Genomic DNA, 25174 nt, shown 5'->3' with positions numbered 1-25174 from the left:
TAGATTTTTTTGCCCCCTCACTTGTAAAAGCATTGTCATTTCTTGAGTAATTACGGGTTAGGCTGCACCCTCATCGACTACCTCCCTCGCACTCCACGAATGCTTAACCGGGAAAGCCTGTGTGTGTGCTCGTGCATGCGTGTCTGCCTGCCTGTGTGTGTGTGTGTGTGTGTGTGTGTGTGTGTGCGTGTGTGTGTGTGTGCCTGTGTGTGTGTTGAAAGCCCCTAGTAAGCTCCTCGCCCTGGCTCCCCGTTCAATAAACAGTTACCTGTTATGGCTTGCTATGTCTCATTGGCTGGTGAACAGACAGGCTCAAGGACTGTTCATTGGCTGGTGAACAGACAGGCTCAAGGACTGTTCATTGGCTGGTGAATAGGGATCAGAAGAGGTGTCTGTTTGGTCTCTTAATGGGCTAGTTCTTACAGAACAGACAGGCTTGGGGACTGTTCATTGGCTGGTGAATAGGGATGTCTGTTGGTCTCTTATTGGGCTAGTTCTTACAGAACAGACAGGCTCGGGGACTGTTCATTGGCTGGTGAATAGGGATGTCTGTTGGTCTCTTATTGGGCTAGTTCTTACAGAACAGACAGACTCGGGGATTGTTCATTGGCTGGTGAATAGGGATGTCTGTTGGTCTCTTATTGGGCTAGTTCTTACAGAACAGACAGGCTCGGGGACTGTTCATTGGCTGGTGAACAGGGATGTCTGTTGGTCTCTTATTGGGCTAGTTCTTACAGAACAGACAGGCTCGGGGATTGTTCATTGGCTGGTGAATAGGGATGTCTGTTGGTCTCTTATTGGGCTAGTTCTTACAGAACAGACAGGCTCGGGGACTGTTCATTGGCTGGTGAATATGGATGTCTGTTGGTCTCTTATTGGGCTAGTTCTTACAGAACAGACAGGCTCGGGACGGTTCATTGGCTGGTGAATAGGGATGTCTGTTGGTCTTTTATTGGGCTAGTTCTTACAGAACAGACAGCCTCGGGGACTGTTCATTGGCTGGTGAATAGGGATGTCTGTTGGTCTCTTATTGGGCTAGTTCTTACAGAACAGACAGGCTCGGGGACTGTTCATTGGCTGGTGAATATGGATGTCTGTTGGTCTCTTATTGGGCTAGTTCTTACAGAACAGACAGGCTCAGGGACGGTTCATTGGCTGGTGAATAGGGATGTCTGTTGGTCTATTATTGGGCTAGTTCTTACAGAACAGACAGCCTCGGGGACTGTTCATTGGCTGGTGAATAGGGATGTCTGTTGGTCTCTTATTGGGCTAGTTCTTACAGAACAGACAGGCTCGGGGACTGTTCATTGGCTGGTGAATAGGGATGTCTGTTGGTATCTTATTGGGCTAGTTCTTACAGAACAGACAGGCTCGGGGACTGTTCATTGGCTGGTGAATAGGGATGTATGTTGGTCTCTTATTGGGCTAGTTCTTACAGAACAGACAGACTCAGGGATTGTTCATTGGCTGGTGAATAGGGATGTCTGTTGGTCTCTTATTGGGCTAGTTCTTACAGAACAGACAGGCTCAGGGACTGTTCATTGGCTGGTGAATAGGGATATCTGTTGGTCTCTTATTGGGCTAGTTCTTACAGAAGAGACAGGCTCGGGGATTGTTCATTGGCTGGTGAATAGGGATGTCTGTTGGTCTCTTATTGGGCTAGTTCTTACAGAACAGACAGGCTCGGGGACTGTTCATTGGCTGGTGAATAGGGATGTCTGTTGGTCTCTTATTGGGCTAGTTCTTACAGAACAGACAGGCTCGGGGACTGTTCATTGGCTGGTGAATAGGGATGTCTGTTGGTCTCTTATTGGGCTAGTTCTTACAGAACAGACAGACTCAGGGATTGTTCATTGGCTGGTGAATAGGGATGTCTGTTGGTCTCTTATTGGGCTAGTTCTTACAGAACAGACAGGCTCGGGGACTGTTCATTGGCTGGTGAATAGGGATGTCTGTTGGTCTCTTATTGGGCTAGTTCTTACAGAACAGACAGGCTCGGGGACTGTTCATTGGCTGGTGAATAGGGATGTCTGTTGGTCTCTTATTGGGCTAGTTCTTACAGAACAGACAGGCTCGGGGACTGTTCATTGGCTGGTGAATATGGATGTCTGTTGGTCTCTTATTGGGCTAGTTCTTACAGAACAGACAGGCTCGGGGACGGTTCATTGGCTGGTGAATAGGGATGTCTGTTGGTCTATTATTGGGCTAGTTCTTACAGAACAGACAGCCTCGGGGACTGTTCATTGGCTGGTGAATAGGGATGTCTGTTGGTCTCTTATTGGGCTAGTTCTTACAGAACAGACAGGCTCGGGGACTGTTCATTGGCTGGTGAATAGGGATGTCTGTTGGTCTCTTATTGGGCTAGTTCTTACAGAACAGACAGGCTCGGGGACTGTTCATTGGCTGGTGAATAGGGATGTCTGTTGGTCTCTTATTGGGCTAGTTCTTACAGAACAGACAGGCTCGGGGATTGTTCATTGGCTGGTGAATAGGGATGTCTGTTGGTCTCTTATTGGGCTAGTTCTTACAGAACAGACAGGCTCAGGGACTGTTCATTGGCTGGTGAATAGGGATATCTGTTGGTCTCTTATTGGGCTAGTTCTTACAGAAGAGACAGGCTTGGGGATTGTTCATTGGCTGGTGAATAGGGATGTCTGTTGGTCTCTTATTGGGCTAGTTCTTACAGAACAGACAGGCTCGGGACTGTTCATTGGCTGGTGAATAGGGATGTCTGTTGGTCTCTTATTGGGCTAGTTCTTACAGAACAGACAGGCTCGGGACTGTTCATTGGCTGGTGAATAGGGATGTCTGTTGGTCTCTTATTGGGCTAGTTCTTACAGAACAGACAGGCTCTTGGGGACTGTTCATTGGCTGGTGAATATGGATGTCTGTTGGTCTCTTATTGGGCTAGTTCTTACAGAACAGACAGGCTCGGGGACGGTTCATTGGCTGGTGAATAGGGATGTCTGTTGGTCTCTTATTGGGCTAGTTCTTACAGAACAGACAGGCTCGGGGACTGTTCATTGGCTGGTGAATAGGGATGTCTGTTGGTCTCTTATTGGGCTAGTTCTTACAGAACAGACAGGCTCGGGGACTGTTCATTGGCTGGTGAATAGGGATGTCTGTTGGTCTCTTATTGGGCTAGTTCTTACAGAACAGACAGGCTCGGGGACTGTTCATTGGCTGGTGAATAGGGATGTCTGTTGGTCTCTTATTGGGCTAGTTCTTACAGAACAGACAGGCTCGGGGACTGTTCATTGGCTGGTGAATAGGGATGTCTGTTGGTCTCTTATTGGGCTAGTTCTTACAGAACAGACAGGCTTGGGGACTGTTCATTGGCTGGTGAATAGGGATGTCTGTTGGTCTCTTATTGGGCTAGTTCTTACAGAACAGACAGGCTCGGGGACTGTTCATTGGCTGGTGAATAGGGATATCTGTTGGTCTCTTATTGGGCTAGTTCTTACAGAAGAGACAGGCTTGGGGATTGTTCATTGGCTGGTGAATAGGGATGTCTGTTGGTCTCTTATTGGGCTAGTTCTTACAGAACAGACAGGCTCGGGACTGTTCATTGGCTGGTGAATAGGGATGTCTGTTGGTCTCTTATTGGGCTAGTTCTTACAGAACAGACAGGCTCGGGGACTGTTCATTGGCTGGTGAATAGGGATGTCTGTTGGTCTCTTATTGGGCTAGTTCTTACAGAACAGACAGGCTCGGGGACTGTTCATTGGCTGGTGAATATGGATGTCTGTTGGTCTCTTATTGGGCTAGTTCTTACAGAACAGACAGGCTCGGGGACGGTTCATTGGCTGGTGAATAGGGATGTCTGTTGGTCTCTTATTGGGCTAGTTCTTACAGAACAGACAGGCTCGGGGACTGTTCATTGGCTGGTGAATAGGGATGTCTGTTGGTCTCTTATTGGGCTAGTTCTTACAGAACAGACAGGCTCGGGGACTGTTCATTGGCTGGTGAATAGGGATGTCTGTTGGTCTCTTATTGGGCTAGTTCTTACAGAACAGACAGGGGAGGGACTGTTCATTGGCTGGTGAATAGGGATGTCTGTTGGTCTCTTATTGGGCTAGTTCTTACAGAACAGACAGGCTCGGGGACTGTTCATTGGCTGGTGAATAGGGATGTCTGTTGGTCTCTTATTGGGCTAGTTCTTACAGAACAGACAGGCTTGGGGACTGTTCATTGGCTGGTGAATAGGGATGTCTGTTGGTCTCTTATTGGGCTAGTTCTTACAGAACAGACAGGCTCGGGGACGGTTCATTGAACGTCTTACCACCTTTTAGCGGTGAACGGCCAGAAGGCAGATGGAAGTTTGAGATTTTCTCATTTGTTTTTACATGTTGTCCAGATGTCTGTGATCTCAGAGCCGTTGTCGATACAATAATCTCTGTGGTGTGTTTTTCTACCACAACGACTTAATCGGTTTGCAAACCTATATGATGTTGCCATTCCAGCAAGAAAATACAAAATAAACAAGACATCATCCCCGTTATTTTGCTTTGAGATCGTCAAACGTCCTTATATATTTTCTGGGAGGTTAGACACACTTTTAAAAACCGATCAAGGTAAATATTTTCAGCTAAGAGCCCGACTAAACCTCTCAGACCGCTGTCCATGCCGTCAGGGCTACTGCTATCAAACAGAGCGAGAGTTTTTGATCCGATGATCCAATTTGAAATCGCATGATCCTTCAGTGTGCTGCTGTCTAGCTGTCGGCTGTTTCAGGGTGACATCCAGCCAGGCATGATGGGAGATGGAGCTGGGCCAAGCTCTGTGGGAGCGAGAGAGAGAGAGAGGAACATGCCATCAAAAGGAAACAAAAATTTGACATACATAGATACAGTATAACTACGTGTTACGTTCCCTCTTGACCCAGTCATCCATTCTTCAACGTGCCCCGCTCAGCGAAACATCTGTTTCTCTCTCTTTCTGTATTTCTCTCTTTCTGTTTGTCTCTCTCTCTCTCTTTCTGTGTCTCTCTCTCTCTCTGTGTCTCTCTTTCTCTCTGTGTCTCTCTTTCTCTCTGTGTCTCTCTCTCTGTCTCTCTCTTTGTGTGTCTCTCCCTCTGTGTCTCTCTCCCTCTGTGTCTCTCTCCCTCTGTGTCTCTCTCTCTCTGTCTCTCTCTCATTCATAATCTCTCTCCCTTTCTCTGTGCCCTTCTCTCGCTCTCTTGTTTCTCTGTTTGTGTGCAGCTCCTCTTGCTCTGAGAACACGTTCTCATTTTCAGCAATGACTTGGGGAATAGTTACAGGGGAGAGGAGGGGGATGAATGAGCCAATTGTAAACTGGGGATTATTAGGTGACCATGATGGTTTGAGGGCCAGATTGCGAATTTAGCCAGGACACCAGGGTTAACACCCCTACTCTTACGATAAGTGCCATGGGATCTTTAATGACCTCAGAGAGTCAGGACACCCGTTTAACATCCCATCCGAAAGACGGCACCCTACACAGGGCAGTGTCCCCAATCACTGCCCTGGGGAATTGGGATATTTCTTTTGACCAAAGGAAAGAGTGCCTCCTGCTGGCCCTCCAACACCACTTCCAGCAGCACCTGGTCTCCCATCCAGGAACTGACCAGGACCAACCCTGCTTAGCTTCAGAAGCAAGCCAGCAGTGGTATGCAGGGTGGTATGCTGCTGATAAATACTCATGTACCCTACTGGCCAAACATGATTACCTCTCTATCTCCAAAACAATCTCTCTCTTTATCTCAATGTCTCTCTCTCTCACACTCTCTTTCCTACAGGCCTACAATCCTATTTTCTCCACATGCACAGAGAGAGAGAGATAAGCAGCTCCTTTCTCTGCAACAGCCGCCCCTTAGCCTCTGGTCTAACTCATCCTTTGAACGCCGTCGACAGCTCAGGGCAACATGATAAATGATGATTGCTCTGTCTCTTTGTCTGTCTTAGAGGAGAGAAGATACTGAAGAAATAGAAGCTCAGTCTGAAATAAAGGGATGGAGTGAGAGAGTGGAAGAGCGAGCAAGAGAGAGAGAGAGAGAGAGAGAGAGAGAGAGAGAGAGAGGGGTTGAGGGAGGGAGAGATTGAAAGAGAGAGTGAGAGATTGGGAGAGGTTGTGAAGGGAGAAGGAACAGCAGAAAGAAGGAGAGGAGAGAGAAAGAGAGAGGGAGGAGGAGAGAGAAAGAGAGAGGGAGGAGATAGGCAGGCAGAGATAGGGAGAGGGAGAAAGAGTGATGCAGGCAGAGATAGAGTCAGGGAGAGGGAGAAGTAGAAATGCAGGCAAGAGATAGAGACAGGGAGAGGGAGAAGGAGCAATGCAGGCAGAGATAGAGACAGGGAGAGGGAGAAGGAGCGATACAGGCAGAGATAGAGACAGGGAGAGGGAGAAGGAGCGATGCAGGCAGAGATAGAGACAGGTAGAGGGAGAAATGTAGGCAGAGATAGAGACAGGGAGAGGGAGAAGGAGAGATACAGGCAGAGATAGAGACAGGGAGAGGGAGAAGGAGCTTTGCAGGCAGAGATAGAGACAGGGAGAGGGAGAAGGAGCGATGCAGGCAGAGATAGAGACAGGGAGAGGGAGAAGGAGCGATGCAGGCAGAGAGAGACAGGGAGAGGGAGAAGGAGAAGGAGCAATGCAGGCAGAAATAGAGACAGGGAGAGGGAGAAGGAGAAGGAGCAATGCAGGCAGAGATAGAGACAGGTAGAGGGAGAAATGTAGGCAGAGATAGAGAGAGGGAGAGGGAGAAGGAGCGATGCAGGCAGAGATAGAAACAGGGAGAGGGAGAAGGAGCGATACAGGCAGAGATAGAGACAGGGAGAGGGAGAAGGAGCGATACAGGCAGAGATAGAGACAGGGAGAGGGAGAAGGAGCGATACAGGCAGAGATAGAGACAGGGAGAAGGAGTGATACAGGCAGAGATAGAGACAGGGAGAGGGAGAAGGAGCGATACAGGCCGAGATAGAGACAGGCAGAGGGAGAAGGAGCGATACAGGCAGAGATAGAGACAGGGAGAGGGAGAAGGAGCGATACAGGCAGAGATAGAGACAGGGAGAGGGAGAAGGAGCAATACAGGCAGAGATAGAGACAGGGAGAGGGAGAAGGAGCGATACAGGCAGAGATAGAGACAGGGAGAGGGAGAAGGAGAGATACAGGCAGAGATAGAGACAGGGAGAGGGAGAAGGAGCGATGCAGGCAGAGATAGAGACAGGGAGAGGGAGAAGGAGCGATACAGGCAGAGATAGAGACAGGGAGAGGGAGAAGGAGCGATGCAGGCAGAGATAGAGACAGGGAGAGGGAGAAGGAGCGATACAGGCAGAGATAGAGACAGGGAGAGGGAGAAGGAGCGATACAGGCAGAGATAGAGACAGGGAGAGGGAGAAGGAGAGATACAGGCAGAGATAGAGACAGGGAGAGGGAGAAGGAGCGATACAGGCAGAGATAGAGACAGGGAGAGGGAGAAGGAGCTTTGCAGGCAGAGATAGAGACAGGGAGAGGGAGAAGGAGCGATACAGGCAGAGATAGAGACAGGGAGAAGGAGTGATACAGGCAGAGATAGAGACAGGGAGAAGGAGAAGGAGCGATACAGGCAGAGATAGAGACAGGGAGAAGGAGTGATACAGGCAGAGATAGAGACAGGGAGAAGGAGAAGGAGCGATACAGGCAGAGATAGAGACAGGGAGAGGGAGAAGGAGTGATACAGGCAGAGATAGAGACAGGGAGAAGGAGAAGGAGAGATACAGGCAGAGATAGAGACAGGGAGAAGGAGTGATACAGGCAGAGATAGAGACAGGGAGAGGGAGAAGGAGCGATACAGGCAGAGATAGAGACAGGGAGAAGGAGTGATACAGGCAGAGATAGAGACAGGGAGAGGGAGAAGGAGTGATACAGGCAGAGATAGAGACAGGGAGAAGGAGAAGGAGAGATACAGGCAGAGATAGAGACAGGGAGAAGGAGAAGGAGCGATACAGGCAGAGATAGAGACAGGGAGAAGGAGTGATACAGGCAGAGATAGAGACAGGGAGAGGGAGAAGGAGTGATACAGGCAGAGATAGAGACAGGGAGAGGGAGAAGGAGTGATACAGGCAGAGATAGAGACAGGGAGAAGGAGAAGGAGAGATACAGGCAGAGATAGAGACAGGGAGAAGGAGAAGGAGCGATACAGGCAGAGATAGAGACAGGGAGAGGGAGAAGGAGTGATACAGGCAGAGATAGAGACAGGGAGAAGGAGAAGGAGAGATACAGGCAGAGATAGAGACAGGGAGAAGGAGTGATACAGGCAGAGATAGAGACAGGGAGAAGGAGAAGGAGCGATACAGGCAGAGATAGAGACAGGGAGAGGGAGAAGGAGCGATACAGGCAGAGATAGAGACAGGGAGAGGGAGAAGGAGCGATACAGGCAGAGATAGAGACAGGGAGAAGGGATACAGAGAGGGAGAAGAGCAGGCAGAGAGGGATAGAGACAGGGAGAGGGAGAAGGAGCGATACAGGCAGAGATAGAGACAGGGAGAGAGAAGGAGAGACAGGGAGATAGAGACAGGGAGAAGGAGAAGGAGCGATACAGGCAGAGATAGAGACAGGGAGAGGGAGAAGGAGAGATACAGGCAGAGATAGAGACAGGGAGACGGAGAAGGAGTGATGCAGGCAGAGATAGAGACAGGGAGAGGGAGAAGGAGCGATACAGGCAGAGATAGAGACAGGGAGAAGGAGAAGGAGAGATACAGGCAGAGATAGAGACAGGGAGAAGGAGAAGGAGCGATACAGGCAGAGATAGAGACAGGGAGAGGGAGAAGGAGAGATACAGGCAGAGATAGAGACAGGGAGAGGGAGAAGGAGAGATACAGGCAGAGATAGAGACAGGGAGAAGGAGCGATACAGGCAGAGATAGAGACAGGGAGAAGGAGAAGGAGCGATACAGGCAGAGATAGAGACAGGGAGAGGGAGAAGGAGCGATACAGGCAGAGATAGAGACAGGGAGAGGGAGAAGGAGCGATACAGGCAGAGATAGAGACAGGGAGAAGGAGTGATACAGGCAGAGATAGAGACAGGGAGAAGGAGAAGGAGAGATACAGGCAGAGATAGAGACAGGGAGAAGGAGTGATACAGGCAGAGATAGAGACAGGGAGAAGGAGAAGGAGAGATACAGGCAGAGATAGAGACAGGGAGAGGGAGAAGGAGCGATACAGGCAGAGATAGAGACAGGGAGAGGGAGAAGGAGTGATGCAGGCAGAGATAGAGACAGGGAGAGGGAGAAGGAGTGATACAGGCAGAGATAGAGACAGGGAGAAGGAGAAGGAGAGATACAGGCAGAGATAGAGACAGGGAGAAGGAGAAGGAGCGATACAGGCAGAGATAGAGACAGGGAGAGGGAGAAGGAGAGATACAGGCAGAGATAGAGACAGGGAGAGGGAGAAGGAGAGATACAGGCAGAGATAGAGACAGGGAGAAGGAGCGATACAGGCAGAGATAGAGACAGGGAGAAGGAGAAGGAGCGATACAGGCAGAGATAGAGACAGGGAGAGGGAGAAGGAGATACAGGCAGAGATAGAGACAGGGAGAAGGAGAGATACAGGCAGAGATAGAGACAGGGAGAAGGAGAAGGAGAGATACAGGCAGAGATAGAGACAGGGAGAAGGAGTGATACAGGCAGAGATAGAGACAGGGAGAAGGAGAAGGAGAGATACAGGCAGAGATAGAGACAGGGAGAGGGAGAAGGAGCGATACAGGCAGAGATAGAGACAGGGAGAGGGAGAAGGAGTGATGCAGGCAGAGATAGAGACAGGGAGACGGAGAAGGAGTGATGCAGGCAGAGATAGAGACAGGGAGAAGGAGAAGGAGAGATACAGGCAGAGATAGAGACAGGGAGAGAGGAGAAGGAGCGATACAGGCAGAGATAGAGACAGGGAGAGGGAGAAGGAGAGATACGAGGGAGAAGGCAGAGATAGAGACAGGGAGAGGGAGAAGGAGAGATACAGGCAGAGATAGAGACAGGGAGAGGAGAAGGAGCGATACAGGCAGAGATAGAGACAGGGAGAAGGAGAAGGAGCGATACAGGCAGAGATAGAGACAGGGAGAGGGAGAAGGAGCGATACAGGCAGAGATAGAGACAGGGAGAGGGAGAAGGAGCGATACAGGCAGAGATAGAGACAGGAGGGAGAAGGAGTGATACAGGCAGAGATAGAGACAGGGAGAAGGAGAAGGAGAGATACAGGCAGAGATAGAGACAGGGAGAGGGAGAAGGAGTGATACAGGCAGAGATAGAGACAGGGAGAAGGAGAAGGAGAGATACAGGCAGAGATAGAGACAGGGAGAGGGAGAAGGAGCGATACAGGCAGAGATAGAGACAGGGAGAGGGAGAAGGAGTGATACAGGCAGAGATAGAGACAGGGAGAGGGAGAAGGAGAGATACAGGCAGAGATAGAGACAGGGAGAAGGAGCGATACAGGCAGAGATAGAGACAGGGAGAAGGAGAAGGAGAGATACAGGCAGAGATAGAGACAGGGAGAAGGAGAAGGAGCGATACAGGCAGAGATAGAGACAGGGAGAGGGAGAAGGAGAGATACAGGCAGAGATAGAGACAGGGAGAGGGAGAAGGAGTGATGCAGGCAGAGATAGAGACAGGGAGAGGGAGAAGGAGAAGGAGCGATACAGGCAGAGATAGAGACAGGGAGAGGGAGAAGGAGCGATACAGGCAGAGATAGAGACAGGGAGAAGGAGTGATACAGGCAGAGATAGAGACAGGGAGAGGGAGAAGGAGAGATACAGGCAGAGATAGAGACAGGGAGAGGGAGAAGGAGCGATACAGGCAGAGATAGAGACAGGGAGAGGGAGAAGGAGCGATACAGGCAGAGATAGAGACAGGGAGAGGGAGAAGGAGAGATACAGGCAGAGATAGAGACAGGGAGAGGGAGAAGGAGTGATACAGGCAGAGATAGAGACAGGGAGAGGGAGAAGGAGCGATACAGGCAGAGATAGAGACAGGGAGAGGGAGAAGGAGAAGGAGCGATACAGGCAGAGATAGAGACAGGGAGAGGGAGAAGGAGCGATACAGGCAGAGATAGAGACAGGGAGAGGGAGAAGGAGAGATACAGGCAGAGATAGAGACAGGGAGAGGGAGAAGGAGTGATACAGGCAGAGATAGAGACAGGGAGAGGGAGGAGCGATACAGGCAGAGATAGAGACAGGGAGAGGGAGAAGGAGTGATACAGGCAGAGATAGAGACAGGGAGAAGGAGTGATACAGGCAGAGATAGAGAGAGTGAGAGATCTGGTAATGGATGAAGAATGATACAGTGGAAGACAGTGAGGATGAGCTGGACAGACAGACAGGAGAGGACAGTGAGGATGAAGTTGACCGACAGACAGGAGAGGACAGTGTGGATGAGGTTGACAGACAGACAGGAGAGGACAGTGAGGATGAGGTTGACAGACAGACAGGAGAGGACAGTGAGGATGAGGTTGACAGACAGACCGAAGAGGACAGTGAGGATGAAGTTGACCGACAGACAGGAGAGGACAGTGTGGATGAGGTTGACAGACAGACAGGAGAGGACAGTGAGGATGAGGTTGACCGACAGACAGGAGAGGACAGTGTGGATGAGGTTGACAGACAGACAGGAGAGGACAGTGAGGATGAGGTTGACAGACAGACAGGAGAGGACAGTGAGGATGAAGTTGACCGACAGACAGGAGAGGACAGTGTGGATGAGGTTGACAGACAGACAGGAGAGGACAGTGAGGATGAGGTTGACAGACAGACAGGAGAGGACAGTGAGGATGAGGTTGACAGACAGACCGAAGAGGACAGTGAGGATGAAGTTGACCGACAGACAGGAGAGGACAGTGTTGATGAGGTTGACAGACAGACAAGAGAGGACAGTGAGGATGAAGTTGACAGACAGACAGGAGAGGACAGTGAGGATGAGGTTGACAGACAGACCGAAGAGGACAGTGAGGATGAAGTTGACCGACAGACCGGAGAGGACAGTGAGGATGAGGTTGACAGACAGACAAGAGAGGACAGTGACGATGAAGTTGACAGACAGACAGGAGAGGACAGTGAGGATGAGGTTGACAAACAGACAAGAGAGGACAGTGAGGATGAGATTGACAGACAGAAAGGTGAGGACAGTGAGGATGAGGTTGACAGACAGACAGGAGAGGACAGTGAGGGTAAAGTTGACTGACAGACAGGAGAGGACAGTGAGGGTAAAGTTGACCGACAGACAGGAGAGGACAGTGACGATGAGGTTGACAGACAGAAAGGTGAGGACAGTGAGGGTAAAGTTGACCGAGAAGACAGACAGGAGAGGACAGTTTGGGTGAAGTTGACAGACAGGAGAGGACAGTGAGGGTGAAGTTGACAGACAGGAGAGGACAGTGAGGGTGAATTTGACAGACAGGAGAGGACAGTGAGGGTAAAGTTGACAGACAGGAGAGGACAGTGAAGGTAAAGTTGACAGACAGGAGAGGACAGTGAGGGTAAAGTTGACAGACAGGAGAGGACAGTGAGGGTAAAGTTGACTGACAGACAGGAGAGGACGCTGAGAGTGAAGTTGAATGAAAGACAGAAGAGGACTGTGAGGGTTAAGTTGACAGTCAGGAGAGGGGAGTGGGGTTAAATTTAACAGACAGGGAAGGACAGTGAGAGTGAAGTTTACAGACAGGAGAGGACAGTGAGGGTGAAGTTGACAGACAGACAGACAGGAGAGGACAGTCAGTGTAAAGTTTACAGACATACATGAGATGACAGTTAGGGTAAAGTTGACAGACACATGAGAGGACAGTGAGGGTGAGGTTGATAGACAGGAGAGTACAGTGAGGGTGAGGTTGATAGACAGGGGTGGACAGTGAGGGTGAGGTTGATAGACAGGAGAGTACAGGGTAGGTGATGTTGACAGACAGGCTGAAGAGGACAGTGAGGGTGAGTTTGACAGACAGACAGACAGACAGACAGACAGACAGACAGACAGACAGACAGACAGACAGACAGACAGACAGACAGACAGACAGACAGACAGACAGACAGACAGACAGACAGACAGACAGACAGACAGACAGACAGACAGACGACTGTGAGAGTGAGTTTGACAGACCGGAGAGAACAGTGATGGTGATGTTAACAGACAGAAGAGGACAATGAGTGTGATGTTGACAGACAGAAGAGGACAATGAGGGTGAGGTTCACAGACAGAAGAGGACAGTGAGGGTGAGGTTCACAGACAGAAGAGGACAATGAGGGTGAGGTTCACAGACAGAAGAGGACAATGAGGGTGAGGTTCACAGACAGAAGAAGACTGTGAAGGTGAGGTTGACAGAGAAGAGGACAGTGAGGGTGAGGTTCACAGACAGACAGGAGAGGACAATGGGGGTGAGGTTGACAGACAGAAGAGGACAGTGAGGGTGAGTTTAACAGACAGGAGAGGACAGTGAGGGTGAGGTTCACAGACAGAAGAGGACAATGAGGGTGAGGTTCACAGACAGAAGAGGACAGTGAGGGTGAGGTTCACAGACAGAAGAGGACAGTGAAGGTGAGGTTGACAGACAGAAGAGGACAGTGAGGGTGAGGTTCACAGACAGGAGGGGACAGTGAGGGTGAGGTTCACAGACAGAAGAGGACAGTGAGGGTGAGGTTGACAGACAGAAGAGGACAGTGAGGGTGAGGTTCACAGACAGAAGAGGACAATGAGGGTGAGGTTCACAGACAGAAGAGGACAGTGAGGGTGAGGTTCACAGACAGAAGTGGACAGTGAGGGTGAGGTTCACAGACAGAAGAGGACAGTGAAGGTGAGGTTGACAGACAGAAGAGGACAGTGAGGGTGAGGTTCACAGACAGAAGAAGACAATGGGGGTGAGGTTGACAGACAGAAGAGGACAGTGAGAGTGAGTTTAACAGACAGGAGAGGACAGTGAGGGTGAGGTTCACAGACAGAAGAGGACAGTGAGGGTGAGGTTCACAGACAGAAGAGGACAATGAGGGTGAGGTTCACAGACAGAAGAGGACAGTGAGGGTGAGGTTCACAGACAGAAGTGGACAGTGAGGGTGAGGTTCACAGACAGAAGAGGACAGTGAAGGTGAGGTTGACAGACAGAAGAGGACAAGAGGTTGACAGACAGGAGAGGACAGTGAGGGTGAGGTTCACAGACAGAAGAGGACAGTGAGGGTGAGGTTCACAGACAGAAGAGGACAGTGAGAGTGAGTTTAACAGACAGGAGGGGACAGTGAGGGTGAGGTTCACAGACAGAAGAGGACAGTGAGAGTGAGTTTAACAGACAGGAGGGGACAGTGAGGGTGAGGTTCACAGACAGAAGAGGACAGTGAGGGTGAGTTTAACAGACAGAAGTGGACAGTGAGGGTGAGGTTCACAGACAGAAGAAGACAGTGAAGGTGAGGTTGACAGACAGACAGACAGACAGACAGAAGACAGACAGACAGAAAGTGAGACAGACAGACAGACAGAAGAAGACAGACAGACAGAAGAGGACAGTGAGGGTGAGGTTCACAGACAGAAGAAGACAGTGAAGGTGAGGTTGACAGACAGAAGAAGACGGTGAAGGTGAGGTTGACAGACAGGACAACAGACTGTAGATTAGAAGTAAGGTCAGGTTATAACCTGAAGTTTTAAAGAGCGGCTAAAAGCAGAGGTTTTAGACAGGATGGATGGAGAGGGTATCAAATCTTCTTCCGTTTTCACGGAGTTGATACGCCCTCGGCATCGAGTGATGCCCTCCTGACTGTCACCATGACGATGTGTGTTCTCACTGAAACACTTCCTACAGAAGGGGAGAAATTCACATATTGTTTTTGCTGCTGTGAAGAATTGGAATCACACATATACACACACACACAGACACACACTTAGAACCACTACCATAGTAATACAAGTTGTTTCTGCTTTCATCTTAATTCCAGACATGTTGTCAACACATACCTAGAGAAATCCATTTGAGGGCCTCTCAACAGACACCATGGAGAAGACATAGACAAATTAAAACAAATTAAACATTTGTCAGTATTGTGGGTACTGTCTGTTTACACCTGGAGGGAGGGAGGGAGGGAGGGAGGGAGGGAGGGAGGGAGGGAGGGAGGGAGGGAGGGAGGGAGGGAGGGAGGGAGGGAGGGAGGGAGGGAGGGAGGGAGGGAGGGAAGAAGAAGACATTGAGGAAGAGAGAGAGAGAGAGAGAGAGAAGAAGACGGAGAGAGAGAGAGAGAGAAGAAGAAGTCGGAGGGAGAGAGAAGAAGAAGAGAGGAGGGAGAGAAGAGAGAAGAAGAATACGGAGGGAGAGAGAGAGAAGAAGAAGTCGGAGGGAGAGAGAGAGAGAGAAGTGGCATAGTCAGTGTTGTAGGTGCGTGCTTCTGTTTGCACCTGGGGTCACTCCCTTGCTCTTCAAACAGTCGACCAGGGTCTCCATCTATCTGTCCAGGGAGGCTGCTGCCTCTCAGTCTCCACACCGCGTCTGGATCAAAGGCACTGAGAACCCTGCTCTTCGGCTGTCCCTATAGGAGAGCTGTTGTTTACTCCAGATAGAACCCTTTTGGATACAATGTAGAACCCTCTGTGAAAAGGGTTCTACCTAGAACCAAAAAGGGTTCTTCAAAGGGTTATCTTATGGGGACAGCTGACGAACCCTTTTAGGTTCTAAATATAAGCTTTTTTTGAAAGAGTTGTAGTGCTTGTCAGAGAGCAGCCCTTCCATCTTAATTTACATTCCCCTCCTTCCTCCTCCTCTTGTCCCCTCCTCTTCTCCCCCTGCCAACACCCACGCTCCCTCTCAGCCCTTTTTAATCTGAACACTTCAAATCAAATCAAATCAAATGTTATTTGTCACATACACATGGTTAGCAGATGTTAATGTGAGGGTAGCGAAATGCTTGTGCTTCTAGTTCCGACAATGCAGTAATAACCAACGAGTAATCTAACTAACAATTCCACAACTACTACCTTATACACACAAGTGTAAAGTGATAAAGAATATGTACATAAAGATATATGAATGAGTTATGGTACAGAACGGCATAGGCAAGATGCAGTAGATGGTATTGAGTACAGTATATACATATGAGATGAGTAATGTAGGGTATGTAAACAAAGTGGCATAGTTAAAGTGGCTTGTGATACATGTATTACATAAAGATGCAGTAGATGGTATAGAGTACAGTATATACATATGAGATTAGTAATGTAGGGTATGTAAACATTATAGCATGATTTAAAGTGGCTAGTGATACATGTATTACATAAGGATGCAGTAGATGGTATCGAGTACAGTATATACATATGAGATGACTAATGTAGGGTATGTAAACAAAGTGACATAGTGGCTAGTGATACATGTATTACATAAGGATGCAGTAGATGGTATCGAGTACAGTATATACATATGAGATGACTAATGTAGGGTATGTAAACATTATATTAGGTAGCATTGTTTAAAGTGGCTAGTGATATATTTTACATCATTTCCCATTAATTTCCATTATTAAAGTGGCTGGAGTTGAGTCAGTGTGTTGGCAGCAGTGGTGGCTGTTTAACAGTCTGATGGCCTTGAGATAGAAACTGTTTTTCAGTCTCTCAGTCCCTGCTTTGATGCACCTGTACTGACCTCACCTTCTGGATGATAGCGGGGTGAACAGGCAGTGGCTCGGGTGGTTGATGTCCTTGATGATCTTTATGGCCTTCCTGTGACATTGGGTGGTGTAGGTGTCCTGGAGGACAGGTAGTTTGCCCCCGGTGATGCGTTGTGCAAAACTCACTACCCTCTGGAGAGCCTTACGGTTGTGGGCGGAGCAGTTGCCGTACCTGGCGGTGATAGAGCCAGACAGTATGCTCTCGATTGTGCATCTGTAGAAGTTTGTGAGTGCTTTTGGTGACAAGCCAAAGTTCTTCAGCCTCCTGAGGTTGAGGAGAGAAGGAGAGGCTGAGAGAAGGAGAGGCTGAGAGAAGGAGAGGCTGAGAGGAGGAGGAGAGGAGGAGAGAAGGAGAGGAGGAGAGGAGGAGAGGAGGAGAGGAGGAGAGAATGAGAGGAGGAGAGGCTGAGAGAAGGAGAGGCTGAGAGAAGGAGAGGCTGAGAGAAGGAGAGGAGGAGAGAAGGAGAGGCTGAGAGAAGGAGAGGCTGAGAGAAGGAGAGGCTGAGAGGAGGAGAGGAGGAGAGAAGGAGAGGCTGAGAGAAGGAGAGGAGGAGAGAAGGAGAGGAGGAGAGAAGGAGAGGCTGAGAGAAGGAGAGGCTGAGAGGAGGAGAGGAGGAGAGAAGGAGAGGAGGAGAGAAGGAGAGGAGGAGAGAAGGAGAGGCTGAGAGAATGAGAGAAGGAGAGGAGGAGAGGAGGAGAGGAGGAGAGAAGGAGAGGAGGAGAGAAGGAGAGGAGGAGAGCATAACTGCATAACTGAAACATGGTGTGACGTGAGAACATTTGACTCAGCGAGTGTGTTAAAGGCCCAGTGATGTGATTTTCATGTGTTTCATATATATTTCCATGCTATGAGGTTGGAATAATATTGTGAAATTGTAAAAAATTATGTTAATGCCCTTTAAGTGTAAAAGCTGTTTGAAAAGACTGCCTGAAATTTCAGCCTGTTTTGGAGGGATGGCGTTTTGGCCTGCCTGGTGACATCACCAGGTGGTACATTAGTTGATAAGAAGATAGTTCAGAACCTCTCTGCCAATAACAGCTAGTTTTCAGTTTTCCCCTCCCCACTCAGGCCACACCTAGACAGTCCCTAGCAAAATTCTTGCTTGAGACATTTCTCTTTGCTAAGAAGCTATTTTGGTTTCTTTTTTTTCAACCATTTTAATTGGTAACAATTACAGTAAGGTACTTAATTGTTACCCAGAAATGATTTGATGTTGAGATAAAAATGGCTGCATTGGGCCTTTAAGTATATTCACTATGTTCACTCTTTTGAAGTCTCGCACTTCCTCTTATCAACTCCAAAAAGCTGCAGTCAATTTATTATGTATTCCTTCCGTACCTTGAAACAGTGTCAAAGTGTCTTTGTTTCTCCAAAACATCCTCATCGAGGGAAGTAGTGACATCATTTCATTTCCTACATTATTCAGTACAAACTTCACAGACGGTAGTATCTCTGTCTGTTTGAAAACACAAAGCCTGAAATTGATAGTCGAAGTGTATCACTGAATGCATGGATAAAGCCTCAGCATGTCATCCACATGCACAAGTAGGATGGGAATTGGCCATTGCATATATTCTATATGTTTAGCATATTATACAATCACAGGCTCATACATTAGAGATATAGCTTAGCCTATAGATATTTATCTTGAAAATAGTACAGAGAGAGCGATGAGTAAGCAGCAAGATTTGTGACCTGTTGCCACAAGAAAAGGGCAACCAGTGAAGAACAAACACCATTGTAAATACAACCCATATTTATGCTTCTTTATTTTCCCTTTTGTACATTCACCATTTGCACATCGTTACAACACTGTATATAGACACAACATGGAACTTCTGTATTGAGAGAGAGAGAGAGAGAGAGAGATTATTCCTCCTGTCAGAACATGTTCTCTTCAGTCTTATAGTTATTCCTCCTGTCAGAACATGTTCTCTTCAGTCTTATAGTTATTCCTCCTGTCAGAACATGTTCTCTTCAGTCTCAGAGTTATTCCTCCTGTCAGAACATGTTCTCTTCAGTCTCAAAGTTATTCCTCCTGTCAGAACATGTTCTCTTCAGTCTTATAGTTATTCCTCCTGTCAGAACATGTTCTCTTCAGTCTTATAGTTATTCCTCCTGTCAGAACATGTTCTCTTCAGTCTCAGAGTTATTCCTCCTGTCAGAACATGTTCTCTTCAGTCTCAAAGTTATTCCTCCTGACAGAACATGTTCTCTTCAGTCTCAGAGTTATTCCTCCTGCTAGAACATGTTCTCTTCAGTCTTATAGGTATTCCTCCTGACAGAACATGTTCTCTTCAGTCTCAGAGTTATTCCTCCTGACAGAACATGTTCTCTTCAGTCTCAGAGTTATTCCTCCTGACAGAACATGTTCTCTTCAGTCTCAGAGTCTCCTGACAGAACATGTTCTCTTCAGTCTAATAGTTATTCCTCCTGACAGAACATGTTCTCTTCAGTCTAATAGTTATTCCTCCTGACAGAACATGTTCTCTTCAGTCTAATAGTTATTCCTCTGGACAGAACATGTTCTCTTCAGTCTTATAGTTATTCCTCCTGTCAGAACATGTTCTCTTCAGTCAAATAGTTATTCCTCCTGTCAGAACATGTTATCTTCAGTCTTATAGTTATTCCTCCTGACAGAACATGTTCTCTTCAGTCTTATAGTTATTCCTCCTGACAGAACATGTTCTCTTCAGTCTCAGAGTTATTCCTCCTGCCAGAACATGTTCTCTTCAGTCTAATAGTTATTCCTCCTGACAGAACATGTTCTCTTCAGTCTTATAGTTATTCCTCCTGACAGAACATGTTCTCTTCAGTCTTATAGTTATTCCTCCTGACAGAACATGTTCTCTTCAGTCTCAGAGTTATTCCTCCTGCCAGAACATGTTCTCTTCAGTCTCAAAGTTATTCCTCCTGACAGAACATGTTCTCTTCAGTCTCAAAGTTATTCCTCCTGACAGAACATGTTCTCTTCAGTCTCAGAGTTATTCCTCCTGCCAGAACATGTTCTCTTCAGTCTCAGAGTTATTCCTCCTGACAGAACATGTTCTCTTCAGTCTCAGAGTTATTCCTCCTGACAGAACATGTTCTCTTCAGTCTAATAGTTATTCCTCCTGACAGAACATGTTCTCTTCAGTCTAATAGTTATTCCTCCTGACAGAACATGTTCTCTTCAGTCTAATAGTTATTCCTCCTGACAGAACATGTTCTCTTCAGTCTAATAGTTATTCCTCCTGACAGAACATGTTCTCTTCAGTCTTATAGTTATTCCTCCTGACAGAACATGTTCTCTTCAGTCTTATAGTTATTCCTCCTGACAGAACATGTTCTCTTCAGTCTCAGAGTTATTCCTCCTGCCAGAACATGTTCTCTTCAGTCTAATAGTTATTCCTCCTGACAGAACATGTTCTCTTCAGTCTTATAGTTATTCCTCCTGACAGAACATGTTCTCTTCAGTCTAATAGTTATTCTCCTGACAGAACATGTTCTCTTCAGTCTAATAGTTATTCCTCCTGACAGAACATGTTCTCTTCAGTCTTATAGTTATTCCTCCTGTCAGAACATGTTCTCTTCAGTCAAATAGTTATTCCTCCTGTCAGAACATGTTATCTTCAGTCTTATAGTTATTCCTCCTGACAGAACATGTCAGTCATATAGTTATTCCTCCTGACAGAACATGTTCTCTTCAGTCTCAGAGTTATTTCCTGCCAGAACATGTTCTCTTCAGTCTAATAGTTATTCCTCCTGACAGAACATGTTCTCTTCAGTCTTATAGTTATTCCTCCTGACAGAACATGTTCTCTTCAGTCTTATAGTTATTCCTCCTGACAGAACATGTTCTCTTCAGTCTCAGAGTTATTCCTCCTGACAGAACATGTTCTCTTCAGTCTCAGTTATTCCTCCTGCCAGAACATGTTCTCTTCAGTCTTATAGTTATTCCTCCTGACAGAACATGTTCTCTTCAGTCTCAGAGTTATTCCTCCTGACAGAACATGTTCTCTTCAGTCTCAAAGTTATTCCTCCTGACAGAACATGTTCTCTTCAGTCTCAAAGTTATTCCTCCTGACAGAACATGTTCTCTTCAGTCTCAGAGTTATTCCTCCTGCCAGAACATGTTCTCTTCAGTCTCAGAGTTATTCCTCCTGACAGAACATGTTCTCTTCAGTCTCAGAGTTATTCCTCCTGACAGAACATGTTCTCTTCAGTCTAATAGTTATTCCTCCTGACAGAACATGTTCTTATAGTTATTCTCCTGCCAGAACATGTTCTCTTCAGTCTAATAGTTATTCCTCCTGACAGAACATGTTCTCTTCAGTCTTATAGTTATTCCTCCTGACAGAACATGTTCTCTTCAGTCTTATAGTTATTCCTCCTGACAGAACATGTTCTCTTCAGTCTCAAAGTTATTCCTCCTGACAGAACATGTTCTCTTCAGTCTCAGAGTTATTCCTCCTGCTAGAACATGTTCTCTTCAGTCTTATAGGTATTCCTCCTGACAGAACATGTTCTCTTCAGTCTCAGAGTTATTCCTCCTGACAGAACATGTTCTCTTCAGTCTCAAAGTTATTCCTCCTGACAGAACATGTTCTCTTCAGTCTCAGAGTTATTCCTCCTGACAGAACATGTTCTCTTCAGTCTCAAAGTTATTCCTCCTGACAGAACATGTTCTCTTCAGTCTCAGAGTTATTCCTCCTGACAGAACATGTTCTCTTCAGTCTCAGAGTTATTCCTCCTGACAGAACATGTTCTCTTCAGTCTCAGAGTTATTCCTCCTGACAGAACATGTTCTCTTCAGTCTAATAGTTATTCCTCCTGACAGAACATGTTCTCTTCAGTCTAATAGTTATTCCTCCTGACAGAACATGTTCTCTTCAGTCTTATAGTTATTCCTCCTGTCAGAACATGTTCTCTTCAGTCTAATAGTTATTCCTCCTGTCAGAACATGTTATCTTCAGTCTTATAGTTATTCCTCCTGACAGAACATGTTCTCTTCAGTCTTATAGTTATTCCTCCTGACAGAACATGTTCTCTTCAGTCTCAGAGTTATTCCTCCTGCCAGAACATGTTCTCTTCAGTCTAATAGTTATTCCTCCTGACAGAACATGTTCTCTTCAGTCTTATAGTTATTCCTCCTGACAGAACATGTTCTCTTCAGTCTTATAGTTATTCCTCCTGACAGAACATGTTCTCTTCAGTCTCAGAGTTATTCCTCCTGCCAGAACATGTTCTCTTCAGTCTAATAGTTATTCCTCCTGACAGAACATGTTCTCTTCAGTCTCAGAGTTATTCCTCCTGACAGAACATGTTCTCTTCAGTCTCAGTTATTCCTCCTGCCAGAACATGTTCTCTTCAGTCTTATAGTTATTCCTCCTGACAGAACATGTTCTCTTCAGTCTAATAGTTATTCCTCCTGACAGAACATGTTCTCTTCAGTCTCAGAGCAGCAACCAGGATATCACTCAGAGACCTCACACTATGCCCATAATCACACACACACACACACACACACACACACACACACACACACACACACACACACACACACACACACACACACACACACACACACACACACACACACACACACACACACACACACACACACACACACACACACACATAATTACACGCACACACACACATACACACTACACTCATAATCACACACACACCCATGCGCACCACGCACATACAGACAGACACACAGACAGACAGACACACAGACACACATACAGACAGACACACACACGCACGGACACACTCCTACTCCTACACCACCTGGTAATAATGTCATCTGTATCCTGTGTCTTCCTCAAATCCCTGTCATCAGGGGACTTTTCTCCCAACAGGTTTGCAGCTCTGTAAATTACCTGATTTATTTCACTCCTTCTCTACCTATTTCCCCTCCTTCGCTACCTATTTCCCCTCCTTCTCTACCTATTTCCCCTCCTTCTCTACCTATTTCCTCTCCTTCTCTACCTATTTCCCCTCCTTCTCTACCTATTTCCTCTCCTTCTCTACCTATTTCACTCCTTCTTTACCTATTTCCCTCCTTCTCTACCTATTTCACTCTTTACCTATTTCCTCTCCTTCTCTACCTATTTCTCCTTTCTACCTATTTCCTCTCCTTCTCTACCTATTTCCCTCCTTCTCTACCTATTTCCTCTCCTTCTTACCTATTTCCCCTCCTTCTCTACCTATTTCCTCTCCTTCTCTACCTATTTCCTCTCCTTCTCTACCTATTTCCTCTCCTTCTCTACCTATTTCCTCCTTCTCTACCTATTTCCTCTCCTTCTACCTATTTCACTCCTTCTTTACCTATTTCCCTCCTTCTCTACCTATTTCACTCCTTCTTTACCTATTTCCTTCCTTCTCTACCTATTTCACTCCTTCTCTACCTATTTCCTCTCCTTCTCTACCTATTTCCTCTCCTTCTCTACCTATTTCACTCCTTCTTTACCTATTTCCCTCCTTCTCTACCTATTTCCCCTCCTTCTCTACCTATTTCCCTCCTTCTCTACCTATTTCCTCCTTCCTACCTATTTCCCTCCTCGCCTATTTCCTCCTTCTCTACCTATTTCCCCCTCTACCTATTTCCCCTCCTTCCCTATTTCCCCTCTACCTATTTCCCTAATTCTACCTATTTCCCCTCCTTCTCTACCTATTTCCCTCCTTCTCTACCTATTTTCTCCTTCTCTACCTATTTCCCCTCCTTCTCTACCTGTTTCCCTCCTTCTCTACCTATTTTCCCTCCTTCTCTACCTATTTCCCTCCTTCTCTACCTCCCCCTTCTCTACCTATTTCCTTCTCCTATTTCCTCTACCTATTTCCCCTCCTCTCTACCTATTTCTAATTCGCTACCTATTTCCCTCCTTCTCTACCTATTTCCCCTCCTTCGCTACCTATTTCCCCTCCTTCTCTACCTATTTCCTCCTTCTCTACCTATTTCCCCTCCTTCCTACCTATTTCTCTACCTATTTCCCCTCCTTCTCTACCTATTTCCCCTCCTTCTCTACCTATTTCCCTCCTTTGCTCCTATTTTCTCCTTCTCTACCTATTTCCCCTCCTATTTCCCCTCCTCTACCTATTTCCCCTCCTTCTCTACCTATTTCCCTCCTTCTCTACCTATTTCCCTCCTTCTCTACCTATTTCCCTCCTTCTACCTATTTCCCTCCTTCTCTACCTATTTCCCCTCCTTCTCTACCTATTTCCCTCCTTCTCTACCTATTTCCCCTCCTTCTCTACCTATTTCCCCTCCTTCTCTACCTATTTCCCCTCCTTCTCTACCTATTTCCCCTCCTTCTCTACCTATTTCCCCTCCTTCTCTACCTATTTCCCCTCCTTCTCTACCTATTTCCCCTCCTTCTCTACCTATTTCCCCTCCTTCTCTACCTATTTCCCCTCCTTCTCTACCTATTTCCCCTCCTTCTCTACCTATTTCCCCTCCTTCTCTACCTATTTTTCCTTCTACCTATTTCCCTCCTTCTCTACCTATTTCCCCTCCTTCTCTACCTATTTCCCCTCCTTCTCTACCTATTTCCCCTCCTTCTCTACCTATTTCCCCTCCTTCTCTACCTATTTCCCCTCCTTCTCTACCTATTTCCCCTCCTTCTCTACCTATTTCCCCTCCTTCTCTACCTATTTCCCCTCCTTCTCTCCAAAATAGTTGTTGAACTGACTTGTTCCTTGGCCGCATGAAATGTAAGAGCAGGGTTATGTATCAAATGGAACACTATTCTCTACATAGTGCACTACTTTTGCACTTTTGTGTAAAAAAGTAGTGCGATATATAGGGAATAGGGTGCCATTCGGGACACAGGACAAGTGTTCAGGTGTTGTCCAGTGGGAAAAGTGGTTCAAAATAGGCTGTTCAGACATGCAAACCTATTTAACATACTGATCTTTTTCCCTTCACATCTGTTGAGGTTTAATGAATTCAGGTTTTTATGTAGATTGAAATGTGGAATGTATTGTTCAACACAAATGAATGCACAGACGATTGACTGGTTTTTTCAGGTTCTTTGTGTGTTCTGTTCTCAAGGACGTGGGTTTACAGGATTGTTGTCTATGTTTATTTGTTTATTTATTTGAAACCAAGCGTTGCTCAAGTAGGCCATTGACTGTCCAATATTCTCAAAAATCTTATTTTATCAAGTTTTCTAAATTAAACAACTAAATATTTATGTAGAAATTCCGTATAACAATTTTTTACTTTTCATTATAAACAAGGCTAAACCATTTTTCTAAATCGGTGTCTAAATGTGAATGATGATTGTTTGACAGTTGCTTTTGCCGACTGTTTTAAGTTTTTCTCTAAACTTTCAAACTTTAAAGGACCAAGCGACGTTGAGCGCTATCAAATGGGTAATAAGAAAATCCCATTCAATTATAAGAGGCCGGTAGAAGATTGGCTGCAGGAGAAAGGTAAACCTTTTACCAGATCTTCTAGAATATTCTGGAATGTTTTTGTTTTCTTGTCATGTCATTGGCTTGTTTCCCCTCAATCCTTCTAGAAGGGATCCACAACAATTCCTTTTTAAACCCATTAAACCATTATTAAACTAAACTTACTGT

The 25174-nt window shown here is 46.8% G+C and overlaps 1 protein-coding gene across 14 annotated transcripts in view; it reads left to right on the top strand.

The window, feature by feature from the left end:
* Nucleotides 1-25174, top strand: part of LOC118378319 (neurexin-3b-like) — a 778567-nt gene that overhangs the window by 675694 nt on the left and 77699 nt on the right. For 10 of the 14 annotated variants that reach the window (XR_008141146.1, XR_008141145.1, XM_052524146.1 and 7 more), the window contains one exon: nucleotides 24935-25024. The exons of the other annotated variants lie outside the window; for them this stretch is intronic. Coding sequence is in view for 8 of the 10 variants with exons in the window: in XM_052524146.1 (XP_052380106.1) it covers nucleotides 24935-25024 (90 nt within the window). In the remaining 2 variants the exon portion in view is untranslated. The remainder of the gene's footprint in view (nucleotides 1-24934; nucleotides 25025-25174) is intronic. 14 annotated transcript variants of the gene reach the window in all.

Source organism: Oncorhynchus keta, chromosome 8 (genome assembly GCF_023373465.1).
Source record: "Oncorhynchus keta strain PuntledgeMale-10-30-2019 chromosome 8, Oket_V2, whole genome shotgun sequence".
NCBI lineage: Eukaryota > Metazoa > Chordata > Actinopteri > Salmoniformes > Salmonidae > Oncorhynchus > Oncorhynchus keta.
This window is presented reverse-complemented; position numbering and strand designations above follow the sequence as displayed.